The sequence below is a fragment of the Nyctereutes procyonoides genome, unplaced genomic scaffold (assembly GCF_905146905.1).
Source record: "Nyctereutes procyonoides isolate TBG_1078 unplaced genomic scaffold, NYPRO_anot_genome, whole genome shotgun sequence".
In the NCBI taxonomy this organism is placed as follows: Eukaryota; Metazoa; Chordata; class Mammalia; order Carnivora; family Canidae; genus Nyctereutes; species Nyctereutes procyonoides.
Window position 1 is genome coordinate 1,584,959 of NW_026575037.1, and position 23,015 is coordinate 1,607,973.

Consider the following 23,015-nt stretch of genomic DNA (forward strand, 5'->3'; position numbering starts at 1 on the left):
ATTTCCTATGGAAATGTAAAGAATAAGGTGCACTAGTGCATATTCCCAGCTGAATTTCAGAATTGCCATGGACCAGTGATTAATCAGAACTTCCTGTTCTTCCCCTTCTTGAACAGAAGTGGCTGTTGATTGGCACTAAATGTTGGGGAGTGAGGTGGGGAACAGATAACTTTTTTCTTAGTTCGTAGCTCTCTCCAGCTCAAGAGGAATCATACTTAAGGAGATGCAATTGAGGGGCATCAGCATACCTAGACCAAATGCAGATCATGAGATACTGGACTTTGAGTACCATGCTACCATAATAGAATAAAGCTTGGTATGTGTGTGTGGTGGTGGGGGTCTTAGAAAAGGATTGAGTGTATTTTGTTAATAGGAAGGATATAAATATTTGTGACCAGCAAGCACACTGTGATACCAATAAATAAGGTTATGTCCTAAATTTTTTTCTTTCCTTTTCTTCTCTTTTTCTTTTTCTTGTGTCTATATGAGAAGATGGATGTTAGCTAAAGCCACAATGGTAATCATTTCACAATATATGTAAATCAAACTGTCCCACTGTATGCATTAAACTTATACAGTAATGTATATCAATTATTACTCAATAAAACTGGGTGGGGGAAAGCATGTAAGAAAAAACAAACAAAAATATGGCCACAAATTCTTTGCAACTCTTACCATTGAGAGGTTGAGTCTATTGTCCCAACCCTTGATTTAACATGGCCTTATTCACAAGTCTAGTAGTAGGGTACTGACTCTTGGATATATGCCTCAGTTTATTTTTATGTGGCCTCTCATTCTTCAGAGACAGGCCAGTTTCCTCACATGATAATCACAGGGTGGTATTCAAAATAGAAGAAGGTGGAGGCTGTAAATCTTTTCAAAGCATAGGTTCAAGAACATTCCCAAAGTCACTTCTGAAACATTTTATTGGTCAAAATAAGACACCAGAACAGCCCAAATTCAATGAGATGGGGGTAGTAGGGAGGGCTAGAAGTACCACCTCTTAATAGGAAGCTCTACAAAAAATCTGTGGCCATACTGTACTCCTCTAGGTAAGAAACTTTCAAACTCCAAGAACATTTTAAATTAAGTTTACAAATGTTTAAAAGAAGGAAAATATAATATTAATTTTTTGTATCAAGAAGAAATATGTTCTTCAACAGAAAAAAAAGTAATTTATAGGTTAAAAGAGACTAAAAGGTCTTATCCACTAATTACAGTGTATGAACTGTACTGGAATTCAATTTAAAAATATAAACTGTGAGGGGTGCCTGGGTGGCTCAGGTGGTAAAGGGTCTGACTCATGATTTTGGCTCAGGATCATGATCTCAGGATCATGAGATGAAGCTCTGTGTTGGGCTCCATGCTCAGTGAGGAGTCTGTAAGAGATTCTCTCTCCCTCACTATCTGCCCCTCTCCCTCTTTCTCATTCTCTCTCCAAAATAAACAAATAAATCTTTAAATATGTATATGTAAACTGAAAATATACATTGATCACATTAATGAGACCATCCGAAATTTGATCACTGACTCAATATTTGATGTTATTAGCAATTATTATTAATTTCTGATACAATATTAATATTTTACTGTTTTTAAAGACTTTAAAATTTAGAGATACATAACGTATTTACAGATGAAATAACATGGTATCTAGGATTCGTTTCAAAATAATATGGAAGGTAGGGTAGTGACTGAGGCTGCAGATGGGACATGGTTAGTCATGTTAGTTTTTAAGGCTGATGAGTACATAGAGATTCATTACAGCATTATATCTACTTTTGTATATGTTAAAAATTATTCATAATAACAAGCTTTAAAGTAAAATTTTTAAAAATGGACTCTGGGCATAATGAATATATGGATATATTTTTGTGTACTTGCAATATTGAATAAAGTGTGTCCTATTAGTATATAACACCAATTTAAAATGTGTAATTTGGTAAGTTAATTAAATTGGATTTTTACCGAGTAATCTTCTTTATTTTTAATATTAAATAATATATATAATATAAAATAATATATAAATGTATTTGTTTAATATAATCTTTATATAAAAACACTTAGATATTAATTTTTTAAAAGATTTAATTTATTCATGAGAGAAACATAGAGAGAGGCAGAGACACAGGCAGAGAGAGAAGCAGGCTCCCTGCGGGATCCTGATGTGAGACTTGATCCCAGGACCCTGGGAGCATGCCCTGTACCAAAGGCAGCACTCACCACTGAGCCACTCAGGCATCCCTTAAATATTAAATATTTTAAGAGAATTTTTGATTCACTAGATTTATATTATTAGATTTTCAAGAGTTAAATGAGCACTTAAGAGAATTTTATATAAAAGTAACTCAAATACATTAAATTTATAAAAGCAGTTTCAAATATATGAAGATGTTTACTCAAGTACATAAACTGCACCAAATATTATTCAGACCTCCTCAAAAGTGAACTGCTAAAAATTTCTAGACTTAGAATAAGATTTGTGACTTGAACATAAAGCCTAAGACACTTATTGTTATTTTTTAACTTAAATAAAGCAAACAAATTTTAATAACCAATAGGCTGTCCAAAGGTGAAAAAATATTTTTCTAGTCACCTGAAACCTTATGTAAGAAATGAGAGCATTGTACAAATTAAAAATAAATAAAATGCAGTTATATGAATTGTACCAACCATTTGTATTATAGCTACATGCAATCTGGCTTCTTCTATTAAAACTTCTTCTGTTAGGGACTCCTCCTCTATATCATCATGTGAAACATTATAAGCATCAGACTAAATTTAAAAACATAAGTAGATAAAATTAAAAATCAGCTAAAATAAATAGGAGCTGTCAAACACTTCACTCAACAAAGATTCCAATAACTCAAATCAGAATTGCTAAAATGAAGGGCTATGTATAACTGAGTCCCTCTTCTTCACATTAAAGAAATGTTGCTTTTTAATTGTGGTAAAGTAACAATTCATTTGGGGAGATCTGCAAGTCAGATTCTCCCCCAAATCTGTCTATGCTTGACTGCTCTCTGAAGCAACCTGTGTTTTCCGCTTTCTATAATAACATGAAGACAAATTGCTCAGCTCCTCAAATGGTCAAAAACAGAAGCCATTCGTAGTTACTAAATCAGCCACTGTATAAAAACATCAATTCTCCTGTATTTGGCAAACAAAGCTAGATAACCAAGACCTTCTCTTTAGAGAGGATTGAAAGAAGTCTTTTCACCAAGATAGCAAAGTTAGTAAGTAAATTCCCCCTCCTCAGTTTTCTGACATTTTATTAGCAGAATCAACTTTTGTATAATAAACGAAAGCAAAAGAGGCAGAGCCAAGAGAGAAGGAGGACTATTTTTTGCCAAGTATCAACTCACAGGAATTATGTATTCAATCTTTGTTTTTTCTTCTACTAAGGTCCAATTAACATTTGTCAAAATTTTTTCTGTTTTGAATAGCGTTATCGTGTTCTGTATTATCTCCTGAATGTGCTTAATGGCATTTTGCATGGCCATTTGCCTTGGGAGGGAAATAGCACACAAACCTGTGACCAGAAAAAACAAGGGTCTTAGTAGAATACAGTGAAGGTGGCAAGAAAAGACAAAATCCTACAAGGTGTAATGAAATCTACTGCTGTAGTGAATCACCTACACAGCTAAACTGTAGTGATTAGAGCAAGAACAAACTGGTCCAAAATTTTCCAGAAAATTACCCAACTAGCTGTTTCTTCTGACTGTATAGCTCAACTTTATCTGACTCAACTGCTAAGGGATGCTTTGTTAGTTTCCTTTCATTCCCATTAACAAGAGATGTGACTTACTACCTCAGGGTCCCCAATCAGTATTTCTCAAAGTATAAGAGACTATGTGTGTTTTCTACAGGTAGGAAGACTGTCTATTAAACTATGCAAATTCCTTGGCTCTGCCTCATACTTAGAGAATCAGATTGACTTTGGAATTTGCATTTTAACAAGCTCTCCAAATGACTTTTATACAAAATTTTTAAAATTTAAAAAATTTAAATTTAAAGCTCACTGCGATAGAGATCCCTCAATTTAGTATATCTGTTTTCTGGCCAGCAAATCTACATGTCCCAAAACTTGTAGCCGTTTGTATCTTCCTGAGGTATGAATTTGAAGTTATTGCTATGAGGTTCACTCACCAAAAAGAATTTAATTAGTGAATGAACTTAGTCTGCTCACTTGGAATTCCAGCTCAATAAAATTGTTCTGTTTTCATAATTGCACATGAAAGGTCTCATAAAGAGTTAAAATGAGTTCTAAATGTTTAGTTTAACTTTACTGCATTCTCTATGGGACACTGTGTACAATGACGGTATTTGAAATTTTCAGGTCCAGAGGCATATCCCTCTTGATACACTGTGGTCCAGAACAAAGATGCATTTTACTGTAGGCTGAAGTTAGACGTTGTCAGCTTTAGATTCAAAATTCCTGTGGCTAAGACCACACAAGAAGAAATTTTTCTCATTTGCGTAATTGCATTGTACCCGTATGATGGAGAAACAGCCACTTTCCGGTTGCTCTCTAGGGAAACATGAGTATATGTGAACCACTTGGTGTCACCAATACCTTTGATTGAACTCCCTGTGTTTAAGATAATCCTGGAAGAGTATGAGGAGGGAATCTTGTAAAGCCTTAGACTGGACAGAAGTAGTTGGTTTGAAACTCTTACTGATAAAACTCAACTCTGTCAAGTATTAAATGTGTGCCACACAGTATTTCTAGAAAGGACGAGTACGGATTCTAAGAGGAAGAAAGACTTTATCATTTACTTTATTTTATAATGAAAATTTTGAGGTTTAGCTACTACAATAAAAAATCCTGGGTGGCTCAGGTGGTTAAGCATTCAATTCTTGATTTTTAGTTCAGGTCATGATCTTGGGGTGTGTGGAGCCTGCTTGGGATTCTCTCCTTCTCTCCCTCTCTGTCTACCTCTCCCCACTCCTCAAAAAAAAAAAGAATTTTTAAAAAAATTTTTAAAGAAAGAAACAGAGAAGAAAAAAATATTACCATGATAGTAAAAACCCCTGGTTGATCTTGCTTTTGATTGTCAGAATAAGAAGAATCATAAGAAAAGAAGTGGGAGAAATCCAGATGTTATATCCTAAGCAAAGAGAATGAAGTGGGGGATCCCTGGGTGGCGCAGTGGTTTGGCGCCTGCCTTTGGCCCAGGGCGCGATCCTGGAGACCCGGGATCGAATCCCACATCGGGCTCCCGGTGCATGGAGCCTGCTTCTCCCTCTGCCTGTGTCTCTGCCTCTCTCTCTCTCTCTCTGTGACTATCATAAATAAATAAATAAAAATTTAAAAAAAAAAGAGAGAATGAAGTGGATCTGGATACCTGGGAGTCTAAGGAAATTGGTGGGAAGGGAGATGTGAGAAAGCTTTCAAAGATCAAATCAACTTCATTTATTCTCCAGCATAGGCTTTCACTGACCAACCATACCTTTCTACTGAGAACAAGAACAAATCCATAACTAGGGGGAAAGGAGAGCTACCAAAAATCTGTCCCATTTACTAGCCCAGTAACAGGAAGTTCTGCTATAGTGCTGGTGGGGCGCAGTTTTAGGAATGGGCATGACTATGAAAAGACACAAGCAGAGGGGCATCTGGGTGGCTCAGTGGTTGAGCATCTGCCTTTGGCTCAGGTCGTGATCCCAGGGTCCTGGAATCGATTCCCACATCAGGCTCCCTCCAGGGAGCCTGCTTCTCCCTCTGCCTATGTCTCTGCCTATCTCTGTGTGTCTCTCATGAATAATTATAAAATCTTAAAAAAAAAAAGACACAAGCAGAGAGATGATATCTCTCATGGGTAGGAAAGAGTAAATTCACCAGACTATTTCCCTGTTTAGAAGAATTCTCCTTCAATATCCTCCTTCCATTGACCTCTCATTAGTTCCATACATCCCAAGAAATCTTCTAATTACAAGTTTTGTTTATCAAGGAGATTGGTACTTAGAGGTAAGCATCCTGAATAATGATTGCAATAATTTCAAGACGTAGAAAAAAAACATCCTCATTATAAATTAATAGATTTTCTCCTTTATCCACATTTTCCTATGAATGCAGCATATGTAAATCTCTGACAATCTGATCAATTCTAGATACTGAAAAAATTATGCACCAGCATAGCTAAAGACCAGGCCATAGGATATTGAGTGATACTAAGGCCCTATTCTAAGACTGTATAATCTCATCTAGCCCTCTCCTTCCCTGTTGACTGTACTGCCACCAATTATCCTAGATTTCTCTACTGACAATGTGTCTATGTGTGATTTTATCATATTATGCATTTTATTATCAATGGCCTCAAATGTCTTCTGGAAATAGGAAACTGTGGCACAGCCTGCTGACTGTCTCCCAAAATCCATCTTCCCCTTCCTCCTTTACAAACTGAATCCCTAAGTTTTGGCTGAGCACATGGCAAGCCAGATAGGGATATATTTCATAGCTTCTCTTACCCAGAATTTGTGACAAAATTCTGGCCAATGGAATTAAGTGATAATGATATATACAATTCCTAGACTGTGCCCCTGAAAGGAAGCTCCCTACTTTCCATTGCCACCCATCTCCCCATTTTCCCTCTCTAGTTGGTTGGATTGAAAATATAGAGGTAGTGAGCTAGCATCTATCCTGCAGACAAGAACACCCCAGGGAGTGGAGAAGAAAGAAAAGAAAAGCAGACCCATCCCACTCTTTTGGACATTTTGATCAAGGGGAAAAGAAAGTTCTCTATCTTGTTTAACCCACTGTGAATGTGGTTTCTGTAAAACTGGCTGAACCAACATCCCAATTAATACAGCATCTATAAATAATGAATGAATGATTTCATAATTTCATGAACTCCATAAGAAATATCCCCATGACTTCCCAACAATAATCTATTTGCATTATTCTTCCCAGTTAATTAATGAAAGATAGATATACTTTACCTAATGTCCTGGCTGAATGAGCCATCATGTATGAATTTATTCCCATAGTCATTAGTGATATTCCCTGTACATACAATATAAACTAAAAAACAAAACGCACAAATAGTTAGAACCAAAAAATGAATAAGTACTCCAAAGGGAATCATTGTTCAACTAACCAACAACACAAAATTCTATCTTAATCCACATTTTTAAATCCAGCTTCTGCTAAGTAAATTGAGGCAGAAGGGTTGTTTTGTGGACACTGCTTGAATATAATATACTGAAGGAGAAATTAGTTTTCGTGTGAATGAGAAAATGATTTGTAATTTCTGGGAGGAATAAGAACACTGATCAAAGAGCTCTCCACAAATTGAACTTCAGTAAAAACAAATTAAAAAAAAACAAAAAACAAAACAAAACAACCAAAGAGCTCTCCACCGTTGCTGCTTTCAGCAGCAGCCATACAAAGCCACCAAGGTTGTAGACATCACAGAAATGGCCCTGGAGCCTGCAGGGTTGGGGAGAAACCCCAGCAACTGCAGGCAGTGTTGACCACAAAGGAAATGGGAAAGTGTGTCTGCCACCAGCATTTACCACAGCTGCTCAGGAGGCTCTGAAGAAGCCTTTAGAAACCATGATGGGGTCTAGAGAGACACGGTGTAGAAGCAAAAACACAACCACTTTTGCAGGTCTTGGTTCTGCCACTTAATAGCAGTGTAACTTGGGGTTAGTTGATTTAACCATTCTGAGTCTCAGTGTCCTTCTCTAGAAACTGGAGTTAAGAGCAGTATGTCCCTAGGAGATTGTTTCTCAAATTTGACTAATAACCCCAGGAACCTAACGTACTTCTAAAAGATGCCAACTTCCAGGTTGGATTATGATTATGTAGGTCTGGGGTGGCACGGAAGGGATTCATGTAATGTCAGATAGATTTGGGAAACACTGTAAGTGATACTCAAATATTAGTTAGCCTTTAGTTGACTTGGTTTTAGTGACAATTCCTTGAACAAAAGAAAACTGAAGGAACTCAGATATTGATTATGATACTTTTCCTTTGGGGATTCACAGGACCCAAATCTCTACAAAAACACAGGTTTGTTTGAACTCCAAATTAATTCCCACATGATGCTTATAGATATAAAGTGCAAATCCTCAGGAAAGATTATGAGGAATCTAATACTCCATTTTAAAAAGAACTTCTTTTGGGACATCACCCAACTTCTTTGCCTAACATACTATTCCCTTTGTTTTGATTTCTCTACATGTAAGATGGAGAGGGTGATAACGGACCCCCCCAAAAAAATATTTTTTAAATGTTATACTGCTGGGGTCTCCTGGAACAGGAGCAAAATGACAAAAAGAAATCCCTGAGTGGGAAATTGGCCATTATCAAGAAACTTTGTACTTCTACCTGCAGATTAAAGTTCCTTGGGAGGTGGGCAGGTGTTCTCAATTCACATTATTTGAGGGGCTTTTCTCCCTCCTAGCAGCAGGTGTGGAATTCATCTGACTGGAAGATGGTCGAGGTGTCCTGGGGATTTCTAGCAACTTTCAGCAATTTCTCCAGCTAATTCACACAATTTTGTCACAAACGATGATAGGCCCTAACACTGTCAGGAGATGCACTGGGCTCTTTAGATCTTTCCTGGAGTCTCAGACCACAGATACTGCCACCACCAGATTGCCCAGAAATCCACCAGATAGCCTATGAAGAAGAGGCTTTGAGGGAGAGTAACATTTATTGAGCTTTTGCTAAATGGCAGGTATTTTACTAAGTATCATCTCAATCCTCAACTGGAAATTGAGGTTCCACAAATCTGGGAAACTTGCCAAAGGTCACCGAGCCTGTGATGATGGAACCAGGACTCGATCCCAAATCCACCTAATTCCTACACTGTTAACCATTACTTAACTGTTGGTCCCTTTCATACTGTCAACATAAACTTTCCTCTGAAATCTCCTTTCTACTTAAAAAAAAAAAAAAACGTTTTCCAAATCTAATTTTTAAAATGGTTAACTTTGGGAGAAGGGAGAGAAGATAGTGACGGAGTAGGAGGACCCTAGGCTTGTCTTGTCCCCACAAACATAACTAAATAGCTATCAACTCATTCTAAATTTCCTAGAAATCAACCCGAAGACTGACAAAACAAAGTCTACAACTAAAGGAAAAGAAGAAGCCACAAGGAGGGTAGGAAGTACAAAGCCATGATTTAGGGGAGAAACAGATCACAACTGCTCTGGAGAGGAGGGAGCCCTGGTCACAGAAAAAGATGAGAGAGAGAGGTACACAGGGGAATGCACAAGGAGAGCACTTCCCTAAAGCTATTGGCTGGGAAGATGAGAGGGACTGATTTTCGTGAGTTCTTGCCACCAGTAGGGCTTAAAGACTGGAGTTTTTTTTTGTTTTGTTTTGTTTTGTTTTTTAAGACTGGAGTTTTAAAGGTTATCCAGCTTGACTGGGATAGAAGCTCTGAGGGTGCTGCCCTACTCCTGAAGAGAAGGCAGACAAACAACCTGGGGGCAGATGGTGTAGAAATAGCATCTGAAGAATGCCTGGGGTACAAGAGAGATGATTCTCTCCTCTTGGAGGATATACCTGAGAGGCAGGACTCACACCTCCCTCCAGAAACAAAGGTGCCAGCAGGTGCCATTTCCCAACCCTGCCCCTCAGCATAAACACAGAGCCACTTGCAGGAGGCAGCACAGTGCCCCCAGTAGCTGCCTAACCTGCTTACACCAAGCGCCACCACCCATGCTCTGGCACAACTGCCCTCCGTCCAGTTTGCCTCTGTCCCAGCAGGGCCAGCCCCTTCCTCACAAGGCCAGCAAAAACTCCTGCCCACACAATGTCTCCCAACCAGCACTCTGCAAGGCTTCAATTCTAGTGGAAGTAGTATTAGGTCTCATATAACAAATAGGCCAGAGCACACTTAATTGAAACTCACTACACTCTGGCCAAGGACCAAAGAGTGCTCACAGCAGGCACACAGAGCCTCTGCAGACAACTGTCCTGAAGGATACAGCAGCCAAACCACAAGAGCAGAGTGGACACAACACACACCAGAGATATTCCCTAAAGTGCCAAGCCCTGGACACTCTCAGGAGCAGGAAACATAACTGACTCTTCTAATACAGATACAAAAGCAGAGACTTAGACAAAATGCCAAGGTAGAAGAATTCTCCCACATGAAAGAACAAGATAAGGTCATAGTCAGAGATCTAAGCAAAACAGGAAAAAGTAGCATGTCTGATAGAGAATTTAAAGCAACATCATAAGGATACTCACTGGGCTTGAGAAAAGAATAGAAGATTTCAGGGAGACTCTTACCACAGAGATAATAGAGTTAAAAAGAATCTGTCAGAAATGAAAAAATGCAATAATTGAGATTGGAAACAGGTTTGAGGCAATGAACACAAGGCTGGAAGATGCAGAGGAATATATAAGTGATATAGAAGACAAAATAATAGAAAATAAGGAAGCTGAACAAAAGAGAGAAAAAAGAATTAGGGAACATAATTCAGATCCAGGAGGCAGAGAGGACTCCCATAAAAATCGACAAAAGTGGGCCAACATCAAGACATATTGTAATTAAATTTGTAAAATATAGTGATAAATAAAAACTCTTAAAACCAGCAAGACAAAAGAAGTCTTTAACTTACAAGGGAAGACCAATACGGTTAGCTGCAGGTTTCTCAACAAAAAACATGATAAGCCAGAAGGGAGTGGCATGACATATTCAAAGTGCTGAGTGGGAAAAGTCTATAGCCAAGAATATTCTATCCTGCAAGGCTATCATTCAGAAGAGAGAGAAAAGGTTCCCCAGACAAACAAAAACTAAAGGCGTTTATGACCACTAAGCCAGCCCTACAAGATATATTAAAGGGGATTTTCTGAGTGGAAAGAAAAGACCAAAAGTGACAAAGACAAGAAAGGAACAAAGAAAATCTCCAGGAACAATGATAAAACAAGTACTAAAATGGCACTCAGTACATATTTATCAATAATCAACACCTATCAATAATGTAAATGGACTAAGAGCTCCAATCAAAAGACACAGGGTGTCAGAATTGATTTAAAAAAAAAAAGACCCATATAGATGCTGCCTATAAGAGACTCATTTTAGACCTAAAGTCACCCACAGTTTGAAAGTGAAGGGGTGGAGAAACATTTATCATGCAAATCAACATTAAAAGAAAGCCATATCACGAGTCAGAGACCCTTAAAGATGTTTCTCCAGAGATGTTCCACTTTCATGTCTTTTTTTATTGTGATCTTGTCAAAAGTCACCAGTCCATGATGGTATAATTTTTGGAATTGTCCTACCAAGACCTGCAAAAGTGGTGTCTTCCTGGTATCCATCTTTTGAGGCTTTCTAGAAGATTTTAGGTTAAAAAAAAAGCCACTTGAGATTGTATACTCTTCTATCTTGTCTTCTATATCCTCAAAACTAGTACCTAATCAGAAAGACTTCTTGCTTCTATGCTTGCATTGCCCTCTGAATCTAAAACTAACTTTTCTCAGATGGTTTAAAAAATGTTTAGGCAAAAATCTCCATTAAAATCTTTGGAGGGAAACAAGAAATCTTTTTCTAAGCTATTGGGGCTTTTCCTCTCAGCCTCTGAATCTAGGGAAATTACCTGAGATACCTTCCTACCCTAGGGTGAGGAGAATAGTCTTTAATAAAGTCTATAGGAAAATCTGAGTATGAGGCTGAGGATAATCACTTCAAAACTGTCTGTACCTATGGTGAGGAGAGGACGATCTATCATTGCTGATTAGGGTTATAAATGGGGGGAGTCATTTTAAACTTTTTAGGGAGCAATAGATTTCTCAGAGCATTGTTCTGGAACACTTAAATACTTGTTAATTATCCCACAAAGAAAGCTCTCTGGTGGCTCAGAGGCTGGTTTTTTGGCGTGGTTGGGGTAGAGGGGTAGAAGGTTGCAGCCAGGTAATGTGAAGGGCTGTGGGGGAAGGGTGATGAGATGTTCTGAAGCTGGGGCCAACTTCATTCTGGGCTTTCATGTTTGTGTGTTCAGTTTGGCTCTGGGCTGGCTCTCTGGGGGGTACATGGGTGTGGTGTTTGCGGAGGCATGAAGTTCTGCCTTAGACTAAATGATGCTTACAGTTGTGATTCTTTTCTACTCCTATGCTGTGCTGAAGTGATGGAGCCTGGGCTGTGTTACAAATAAATCATTTGTTGTTGTTGTGATATATTCTATCACAACATCTATCTATCCATCTATATCAGACAAACTAGACTTTAAAACTAAACAAGAGATGAAGAAAGGCACTCTATCATAATAAAGGGGATAATCCAACAAGAAGACCTAATAATTATAAATATTTATGCATCCAGTACAGGAGCACTCAGATATATAAAACAATAACAAACATAAAGGAACTAATTGATAATAATATAATAATAATAGGGCACTTTAACACCCTACTTACATCAATGCACATACATCATCTAAACAGAAAATCAATAAGGAAACAATGGCTTTGGATGCTACACTGGACCAGATGGACTTAACAGATATGTCCAGAATATTCTATCCTAAAACAGCAGAATACATATTCTTTTCAAGTGCACATGGGACATTCTCCAGAATAGATCACATACTAAGTTACAAATCAGGACTCTGCAAGTATAAAAAGACTGAGATCATATCATGCATATTTTCTGACTACAACGCTGTGAAACCTGAAGTCAACCACAAGAAAAATTTGGAAAGACAACAAATACACAGAGATTAAACAACATACTACTAAACAATGAATAAGTCAACCAGGAAATCAAAGAAGAAATTAAAAAATACATGGAAACAAATGAAAATGAAAACACAATGGTCCAAAACCTCTCGAATGCAATAAAGCAGTCCTAAGAGGGAAGCATATAGCAAAACAGGCCTACCTCAAGAAGAAAGAAAAATCTCAAATAAACAACCTAACCTTATACCTAAAGGAGCTGGAGAAAGAACAAGAAAGGAAGCCTAAAGCCAGCAGAAAGACGGAAATAATAAAGACTAGAATAGAAATAAATGATATAGAAACTAAAAAACAAAACAAAACAAAAAACAATACAACAGATCAATGAAATCAGAAGCTGGTTCTTTGAAAAAAAAATAATAAAATTGATAACCTCCTAGCCAGACTTATCAAAAAGAGAGGGACCCAAATAAATAAAATTATGAACAAGAGAGGAGAAATAACAACCAACACCACAGAAATATAAACAATTATGAGAAGAGTAAGAAAAACTATATGCCAACAAATTGGACAATCTAAAAGAAATGGATAAATTCCTAGAAACATATAAACTACCAAAACTAAAATGGGAAGAAATAGAAAACTTGAACAGACTGATAACCAGCAAAGAAACTGAGTCAGTAATTAAAAATCTCCCAACAAACAAAAATCCAGGGCCAGATGGCTTCACAGACAAATTTTACCAAATATTTAAAGAAGAGTTAGTACCTATTCTTCTCAAACTATTCCAAAAAGTAGAAAAAGAAGGAAAGCTTCCAAATTCATACAATGAGGCCAGCATTACCCTGATATCAAAACAAGATAAAGACTCCCCTAGAAAGGAAAACTACAGGCCAATACCCCTGATGAACATGGATGCAAAAAGTCTCAAAGCAAACCACATCTAACAGTACATTTAAAGAATCATTTACCACAATCAAGTGGGATTTATTCCTGTGCTACAAGTGCGGTTCAATACTTGCAAATCAATCAATGTGAAACACTACATTAATAAAAGAAAGAATAAGAACTATATGGCCCTTTCAATAGATGCAGAAAAAGCATTTAACAAAGTACAACATCCATTCATGATAAAAACTCTCAACAACGTAGAGTTAGAGTGAACATACCTTAACATCATAAAGGCCATATACAAAAAAAAAAAAAAAAAAACCCACAGTATCATTCACAATGGGAAAACTGAGAGCTTTTCCTCTATGGTCAGGAACAAGACAAGGAGGTCCACTCTCACCACTGTTATTCAACATAGTACTGGATGTCCTAGCATCAGCAATTAGACAATGAAAAAATAAAAAGCAAGGCAAGGAAGAATTCAAACTTTCACTAATTGCAGGTGACATGACACTTGATATAAAAAACCCAAAAGACTCTACCAAAAAATTGCTAGAACAGATACATGAATTCCATAAATTCATAGGATACAAAAACAACATACAGAAATCTGTTGCATTTCTATATTCCAATAATGAAGCAGCACAAAGACAAATTAAGGAATAAATCCCATTTACAATTGAACCAAAACCATAAAATGCTTAGGAATAAACCTAACCAAAGAGGTAAAAGACCAGTACTCTGAAAACTATAAAACACCGATGAAAGAAATTGAAGAAGACACAAAGAAATGGAAAAGCATTCCATGTTCATGGATTAGAAGAACAAATATTCTTAAAATGTCTATACCGCCCAAAGCCATCTAAACATTTAATGCAATCTCTATCAAAATTACACCAAAATCCCAATGTAGCCTTGAAAACAACCCCCAACGACCTTGAAAAGGAAAAGCAAAGTTGGAGGCACCACAATTCTGGACTTCAGGTTATATTACAAAGCTGTAGTGATCAAAAAAATATGGTACTGGCACAAAAATAGACACATATATGAGTAGAACGCAATAGAAAATCTAGAAACCCACAATTATATGGTCAATTAATCTTTGGTAAAGTAGGAGTGAATATTCAAGACAGTCTCTTCAACAAATAGTGTTGGACAGCAACATGCAAAGGATGAAACTGGGCCACTTTCTTATACTATACACAAAAATAACTTCAGAATCTATGAAAGACCTAAATATGAGACAGGAAACCATTACAATCCTAGAGTAGAATATAGGACAGAAACCTCTTTACCATCAGCCATAGCAACTTCTTTCTAGATACATCTCTGGAGGCAAGGAACAAAAGCAAAAATAAACTATTAGGACTTCATCAAAATAAAAAGCTTCTGCACAGCAAAGGAAACAATCAATTAAACTAAAAGGCAGCCTATGGAATGGGGGAAGATATTTGTTAATGAAATCTCTGATAAAGGATTAGTATCTGAAATATATAAAGAACTTATACAACTCAACACCCAAAAAACAAATAATCCAACTAAAAAATGGGCAAAAGACATGAATAGACATTTCTCCAAAGAAGACATATAGCTGACCAGCAGACACATGAAAAGATGCTCCACATCACTTATTATCAGGAAAATACAAATCAAAACTACAATGAGGTATCACCTCACACCTGTCAGAATGGCTAAAATAAAGAACATAAAGGAACAACAGGTGTTGATGAACACAAAGTGGTGCAGCCACTATGCAAAACAGTATGAAGGTTCCTCAAAAGGTTGAAAATAGACCTACCCTATAACTCAGCAATTGCACTACTAGGCATTTATCCAAAAAACAGTAAAATACCAATTCAAAGCTATATATGCACTCCAGTGTTTATAGCAGCATTATCTACAATAGCCAAACTATGGAAATAGCACAAGTGTCCATCAATTGATGAATGAATAAAGAAGATGTGACATATATGTACATATATTTCTCAACCATAAAAAAGAATGACATCTTGCTATATGCAACAATATGGATGGAGCTAGAGAATATTATGCTAAACAAAATAAGTCAGCCAGGGAAACATAAATACCATATGTTTTCACTCATACATGGAATTTAAAAAATAAAATGAACGAAAAGGCAGAAAATAAGAGAGAGAGGGAGGCAAGCCAATAGACACTCTTAACTATAGAGAACACACTGATGGTTACCAGAGGGAAGATGCATGGGGGGGATGGGTGAAATAGGTGATAGGGGATTAAGTAGGGCACTTGTGATGATAACTGGGTGTTGTATGTAGGTATTAAGTCACTAAATTGTACACTTGAAACTAATATAACACTATATGTTAACTAACTGAAATCTAAATTTAAATAAAATTGACATTTAAAAAATGGTTAACTTTATCACTGGTACTATGACAAATACTACAAAATAAATAAGTACGAATAATTATGAGATACGATTTTTCCTACCAATTGCGGTGACTCTACTTTTTGGTCAGCCAGATTATGAATATCAGGAGCCAAGAGTAAGCTAAAAATTCCTTTAATTCCAGACCATGCTATAACAATTCCCCATCTCCAATTATATTCATAATTTGCATGCATCAGAAGAGGGCTCACTAATACAATAGTAAGCAACCTGTGGAGTAAAAAACCTTTTTTAAAAAATCACACCTGATGTATCAATGTTTTCATGGTAGAAAACTAAATTTCATATAAAATTTTTTCAGGGAAGAGAAAATAATCAGTTTATTGATAAGTTCGAACTTTCTGGAACAAACTAAATCTGCTGTCTAACTTTTGCATATAATACTCAAATCTTAAAAACAGTGTTAGAAGTTTTATACAAATATAAGGAATTATCATTAACACTATACATTCTGCCCTTCAAATTGGGTAACTCTAGGCAAGCTTTTAACCTCCCTGGGCTCCATCTGTGAAATGATGCAATTAACACCTCTTCACAGGGCTGTATTTTATTAATGGTATAATGTACATGGTAGATGCTCAATAATATGGTTATACCATAGCTATGAGATAACAAATGAGGATGAAAGGTAACAAAAATGTTAGGAGCCATTAATCCACTCCAGTGTTGCTCAAACTTTAACAAACATGTTAAAACAGTTTCCTGGATCTCATCTCCAGAGATGCAATTCAGTACATGGGGATGGGCCCGTGAGTGTGGATTTCTATTGAGTTCATGGGTCATGATGCTGCTGCTGCTGTTCTTGCCCCTTCTCATTTTCTACATGAAACTGAAGAGTAAACAGGTTTCCCCAATCGCTCAGCAAGCATTTGTCAGGACGTTGACAACAACACAGGTTTTCTGACTCTATACCCAGAGCTCTTCTTGCTATAATATACTGCTTCCCAATTCTAATCCTAGGGTTAAGAGCCTAGGTCCAGTAAGTAAACTTAAAAATATAATTCCTACCTTACAAAATTCACTGTTGCAAATAAGATGAGCATGAAAACCACAGTGTGAAATCTTAAATACTTGGTTTCTCCACATCCAATTACAATGCCAAAGAAAGTATATATTAACTGTTGGTATACAGACGAAAACATTATTAGGAACCTAGGATGAATGGAAAACAAATCACATTTTAAGCAATGTGTTTTTTAAATAGTTGCCTTTTCACATAGAAGTATGTATCATAAATAAATAAATAAATAAGTATGTATCATATATCAGTCATTCTTGTCAAGCAGAGGTCCTTGCCTCTAATACTGTTACTATCAACATTTAAAAGTATTTTGTTGGAACTAGAATACACCCGGCTCCATATTCTCCAATACCCTCATCACCCGATGGCGGTGGGCTGCCTCTCATAGAAGAATAGTAAGAGCAAGGCAGAGAAATAAGGGTCTCTACCTCCTCCCCTGGCTGGTGGATCACCTCAATGCAGGATTTCTCCCTTCATGATTTGCTTGAAAGTCCCTTACCTTGAAAGTCCCTCCTCTCTGTTTTCCCATCTACTTAATTCCTAAAGATCTTGTAAGGCTAACTCTAATCCTGTGTTGTTCATGAAACCATCCTAAGTACTCTCAGTGGAAGTGAACTCCTATAGGGTCAGTTGTCTATACCACCACGGTTTGTTAGGCAGACAAGTGAATTAGAATCACCCATATTGCTTTCTAAATATCTATACACATAGCCCCGCCCCCAAAGATCCTTACTGAGTAGACCAGAACATAGTGGTTAGGGCTCAGGGCTGTTCTGGTTCCATGTGGTAATATGCTTGCACCCGGCCAGGTTTGATTTCTACAAGCAGATTGCAAGCCCTGCCTCCTCTTGGGCCTATCCACTGGGACTTTCCCTTTCAGCTAACTAGCTGAGTGTGCTTGTTCCACAAACCAGCTTCCCTACAGATAGGTCTCAAGATCTATTTGGAAAGAAGCATTAGGAAGCCTCATTTTGGCTTCAGAGGGAAACCATGCTCTCTGACACAGCATTACCCCTATTGAATAGATGGTTTGAATTTCTGATTCCCATCTCTTTATTGATTAGATTCAGAACTCAGAGAAAGGAAGGATATAACAGGGACTTCAAGCCCCAATGCTTAGTTTTCTGAAATTCAGAAATGATGGACTAAGTAAAATACTTTTTCAAATGTCTCCGTAAGACCTAAAAAAAGATGTCCTACATATAGTAGGATCCCAATAAATATATAATGATTCACACTTAGTTTCATACATAAACATGCCCACTACTTAACAGTGTGTGCCATCTGAGAAGGGACTTATTTATGTAGGCCCAAACCTAAGATACAATGTCCAGGCCACAGGTGACATTAAAAAAGGATTGGTTGAATAAGTTCAAGAATAAACAATTAAATGAATAGAATGAGGATTTATAATGATGCTGACAGCATGACTGAGCACAGGAAACCGTCCAAATTCAGACAAAAAGTGCATGTTCTATGAACTATCTATTCCCAAGCTTCTGATTCTAAAAACCAGTTAAGTGTCATATTCACATAGATACAAAATTAGAAGTTATAGGTGCCAATTTTTTATTTTGTCAAAAGAAGTTATTTTTTAAGTACCATTTTCTATTATTGGGATTTCATTAAAGAATAAAAAATTAAACACCAAAAAGAAGGCAGGACATAATTTCAGAACAATGGATAGTCCTCCATGTTTTTTTTTAAAAAAAAAAGGAATCTTATGGGAAAACTCAGGATTATGGCTTATTTTTCTAATTTTAACATTTGCTTTCGTTTGATCTACAGTGGGCTATGACCTGTTGTGAAATAATTCTGAAACAATCCCGTAATTTAGCACAGTCTCTCAGAGAAAGTCTAATTCATGAATCTGGGAAGACACAGGGGTTTCCCTCCATCCAGAGAGATTAGTATGACACCCTGCATTACCAAGTGTAAAGGACAGGTAAGAATTTTGCTAGCATCGCATCTTTCTGCTACTTTTCTTTTCCAGCTCCCATATTAGGATGCTGTCATTCATGGACATCATGAAGGAAACAAAGGAATGAAGTACTTTTTTTTAATTTCCCACAGTCCAAAGTAAATTTTTGTCAAGAGTTATGTATAAAAAGACCACAAACTCTGAACCACAGATACATTATTCATAACAAGAACATCAATTGATGTCAACAATTTTTGGTACCTTAAGTTCTTTCAAATATAACTGGTAATAAAATTCAAAAATAAAAGGCAGAAAAATGTTATAAAAGGGAAGTCTTATGTGTCCAAGAAGGCAGAACCACTTAGGCACTAACCTTTTAAGATATCTATACCAAGTACACAATAGGAGACTTACTTAGTAATTGTTAACTCAATCCTCGGTTTAAAGCTTAAGGAATCTAAATTCAGTCCTACAGTGACTAAGGCAATCATTCCTGACATTCCAAAAGATTCCCCTGGGGAGAAAAAAAATGAATAAAATTAGTTGCATTCGAATATGCACACTGAGTTACTTAATCTTGAGCAAAGACTTGGTGAGAAACTTAAGAGTCACATTTCTTGGAAAGTTGCTTCAAGGAATCAGCTAGTCCTGTAGATCATGGTCAGCAGATTTTTTCTGTAAAGGATGATATAGTAAATATTTAGTCTTTGTGGGCCACATAGTCCCTGTCACAACTACTCAACTCAGCTATTGTAGTGCAAAAGCAGCCACAGATAGTATGTCAACAAATGTGTGTCTAATAAATAGTAGAAACTGAAATTTGAAGTGCTTTGGAGTAAGGCAGAGCTGGCTGCTCTGGGACGGTGACCTCCCTTTTCTCTATTAGTATCCTTGCATCTGTAAAATGGGTGTAAAAGAATAATACCCCACAGAGTTGTCATTCATAATAGATTAAATAACATGAAAAGTGCTTTGGCATACTTTTAAAACAAAGAATACATGATATAATCACTACTACTATGCCATTGTTTTTATACATTCACTTTAGTGCTTAGCAAATTAATACTGTTTTTTTGAAGAGAATTTTATTATCTCTTTGGTTTATCTAATCACTTTTTTTTTTAAGATTTTATTTTGACAGAGAACACAAGCAGGGGGAGTAGCAGGCAGAGGGAGAGGGAGAAGAAGAGGCAGGCTCCTCGCTGAGCAGAGAGACTGAGTGAATTGAGGCTTGATCCCTGGACGCTGAGACCATGACCCAAACTGAAGGCAGAAGCTTAACTGACTGAGCCATGCAGACACCCCAGTTTATCTAATCACTTAAGTCCATTTTAGATTTCTTTTTACTTACTTATCTAACTGAATTTAATATAAATAACCAATGATAGTAAAACCAGTAGTGCTGGTAACTGCGATAATAGGGAAACTGTCTCTTGAAATCTTATTTCCACTTCCCTATAATTAGTATTACTGGATTTTAAAGCTCATCATAGTCTTTTTCAGTAATAGACAGTACTTAGAAATGTCTGCTATGAGGAAACCAGTAAATAACTTCATTTAAAACTCGTCATCTTATTTAGCATAATCCAGTGTTATAGGATTACATGGTATGAATGCACACATTAACATATGTATGTATATTTATATGAATTATTTTAGAAGTTGAAGAAATATACCAAAATGTACCCATGGTTTAATTTATAACACAGTTATTGGTGATTTTTTTTTCTTCTTTGACTTTTTAGATATTTCCAAAATGCTACAATCCATATGTATTACTTTTATAATTAGACAGCGTTTTTACAAAATTACAAATGCTATTATATTCAGTTGTATTTTAAATGTTCTGAAAGGGGGGAAAGTCATGGACCACGTAATAAAGGAAGCGATTTTCATCAGCATAAACCTGATTTGTTAAATATAGACTTGTACAGTTTTTCTGACTCAATGGAAAAAAAAGCATCACGGAATATTGATGCTGTATACAAGTGGCTCTCTCAATCTTTGTCTCTCTCATCCTCTCTCTGGTTTAGAAAAAGTGAAGGTCTTCCTAATAGCATCAAAGGGATTTTTTTTTTCCAGTAAAGCAAGAGGATTCAAGACTGGATGTTTTCTTACTAAAATATATTCAGGTAATGACAGAAGGCCTTTGACATTTATCACCTACACCAATGACAATGGTGAAGGACAGTGAACAATCAGAATTGGTACAGGCAATAAAGGCTTACATTGTAGAGACTTTTAAAACAATAAGACTAACAAAGTTGTCTGCTTTTTGTTATTTTCATTCCCCAGAAATTCTGAGTAATGTCACTTGATAAAATATTCCTCATGTTCGTATAAGCACCTCTCTTGATATACCTCTGAACTACACTTTTATAAAGCCCACCATGTCTCATGAATTATACATTTACTCTTCAAGTGCCTTTTGTACCCTAAGTCAAATTTTCTTCCGTGGGCCAATATATTAATATTTTCAACTATACTACCTGTCAACCAACAATGTTCCAGAAGCATTGTGTCCTTTGTGAGGAAATGCCTACACCTTTTTTTGTTTTGTTTTTGCTTTAATTCATGAAAAAGAATGAATGGGCAAATGATTTCTCAAGGTCCAGGTTTCATGAATTGAACACAATTGAGACAAAAATGGAAATTACAGCATGTGCTAAAAGAGGTGACACCCCAATCTAACGTTAATCAGATATTCCCTGGACGTAAGCCAATTGACTGAGTGTTCATTAGTGAAGTAAAAAAAAATTAGGTTAACATTACAGAAATGTAACATTGGAGAATGTGTGGATTAGAATTTTATCTATGTTTGGCAATGGAACTTCTGGCAATGGAACTTCTCCTGATAACATGTCTGTTACTGACTTCTGCTGTCAGGGACTTATTAAATATAAGAGTAAAGGACTGCCCAAAGGGGGTTTTTAATCCCTGAAGCCCAGGAAAGTGCAATGGAGAAGAGAGAAGTCTCCGGGGCTGCTATAACAGAGTAACACAAACTATCTTAAACAACATGAATTTTATGATCTCAGAGTTGTGGAGGCTAGAAGTCTAATATCAAGTCTCCTTCAGCAGTGATTCCTTCTGAGACTAAAAGGGAGAAGCTACTCCAAGCCTCCCAAGTACTGACTGGAAGCACCTCAGAAAGTGGAAAGGAATCAACATAAGTTGGCTGCCCTAACTTGAGTCCAGTGGTGGGCTGGTAAGTGTTAAAAACCAGTTCTCTGGAGGTTTAAAAAAAAATCCCTGATGGACAGAGTCTGCCAATTTCCACAGTGTAAATATTCCCAATATGACCAATTTCAAATGATGCCACTTGCATAGAGTTGTAAAGAGATATGTGTAATCAGCTCTGGCAAAGTGGTAAGAGCTATCTCCAACACATCAGCATGAGCAAGTCACATAACACACATTATCTCATTAATGCCAGCAACACCCCTATCAATTAGGTGTTACTGCATCACTTTTATAGATGAGGAAACTAACTGAAGCTTAGAGAGGATAAATAATATTCCAAGATCAGCAAGCTAATAAATTGTGAAGCTAGGGTTTGAATTCAAGTCTGCCTAATTCCACAGCTCTTCAGGAACTAGTATCAGTTTATTCAACCAACGTGTATTAAATTACTTTCAGGCATACTGAAAGTACTGGGCTTGGCTGAGGGAACAGAGAAAAGAGAATAAATAAAAAGTTGAATAAGATAGCCTCCACCTCAAGGAATTCATGATCTGGTGGAAGAAATGGAAATATTAATTTTTAAAATTTTTTCTTCAGACATTTAAAGCATCCATAAAAGGTTCACTGGGAGAAAAAAAGAAAAAGGATCATGGAAACGACCCTTCAGGGAATGCTGTCCATAATTTTACTGATTCGGAGCCGTACGCAACTCCTGGGTAGCAATTTACCTCCAGAGGAAGTAGCACTTTTAGATAACTGAAGATAACACGAGGGGCAATGAAGCCCTTGATACCAGAGGTCTTCCACAGATGGAAGTTGCTCCATTGTGTGGCATGAGAGCAGAAGCAGGATTTGACTGTTTCAATGCAGTTACAATGGCTCTTGGGGACTGGTTACCCCATTCACGCCAGTAAAAACTTGCATTGCCAGTCTT

At 36.8% G+C, this 23,015-nt stretch overlaps 1 protein-coding gene across 1 annotated transcript in view; it reads right to left on the minus strand.

Annotated features, from left to right (window-relative positions):
- The window catches only part of SLC9C2 (solute carrier family 9 member C2 (putative)), a 92,589-nt gene that overhangs the window by 45,255 nt on the left and 24,319 nt on the right, over positions 1-23,015 (minus strand). Inside the window, exons 7-12 of the mRNA XM_055319023.1 lie at positions 19,313-19,412; positions 16,965-17,108; positions 15,998-16,166; positions 6,940-7,021; positions 3,366-3,532; positions 2,674-2,775 (exon numbers count right to left, since the gene is read on the minus strand). Of these exons, the coding sequence (XP_055174998.1) occupies positions 2,674-2,775; positions 3,366-3,532; positions 6,940-7,021; positions 15,998-16,166; positions 16,965-17,108; positions 19,313-19,412 (764 nt within the window). The remainder of the gene's footprint in view (positions 1-2,673; positions 2,776-3,365; positions 3,533-6,939; positions 7,022-15,997; positions 16,167-16,964; positions 17,109-19,312; positions 19,413-23,015) is intronic.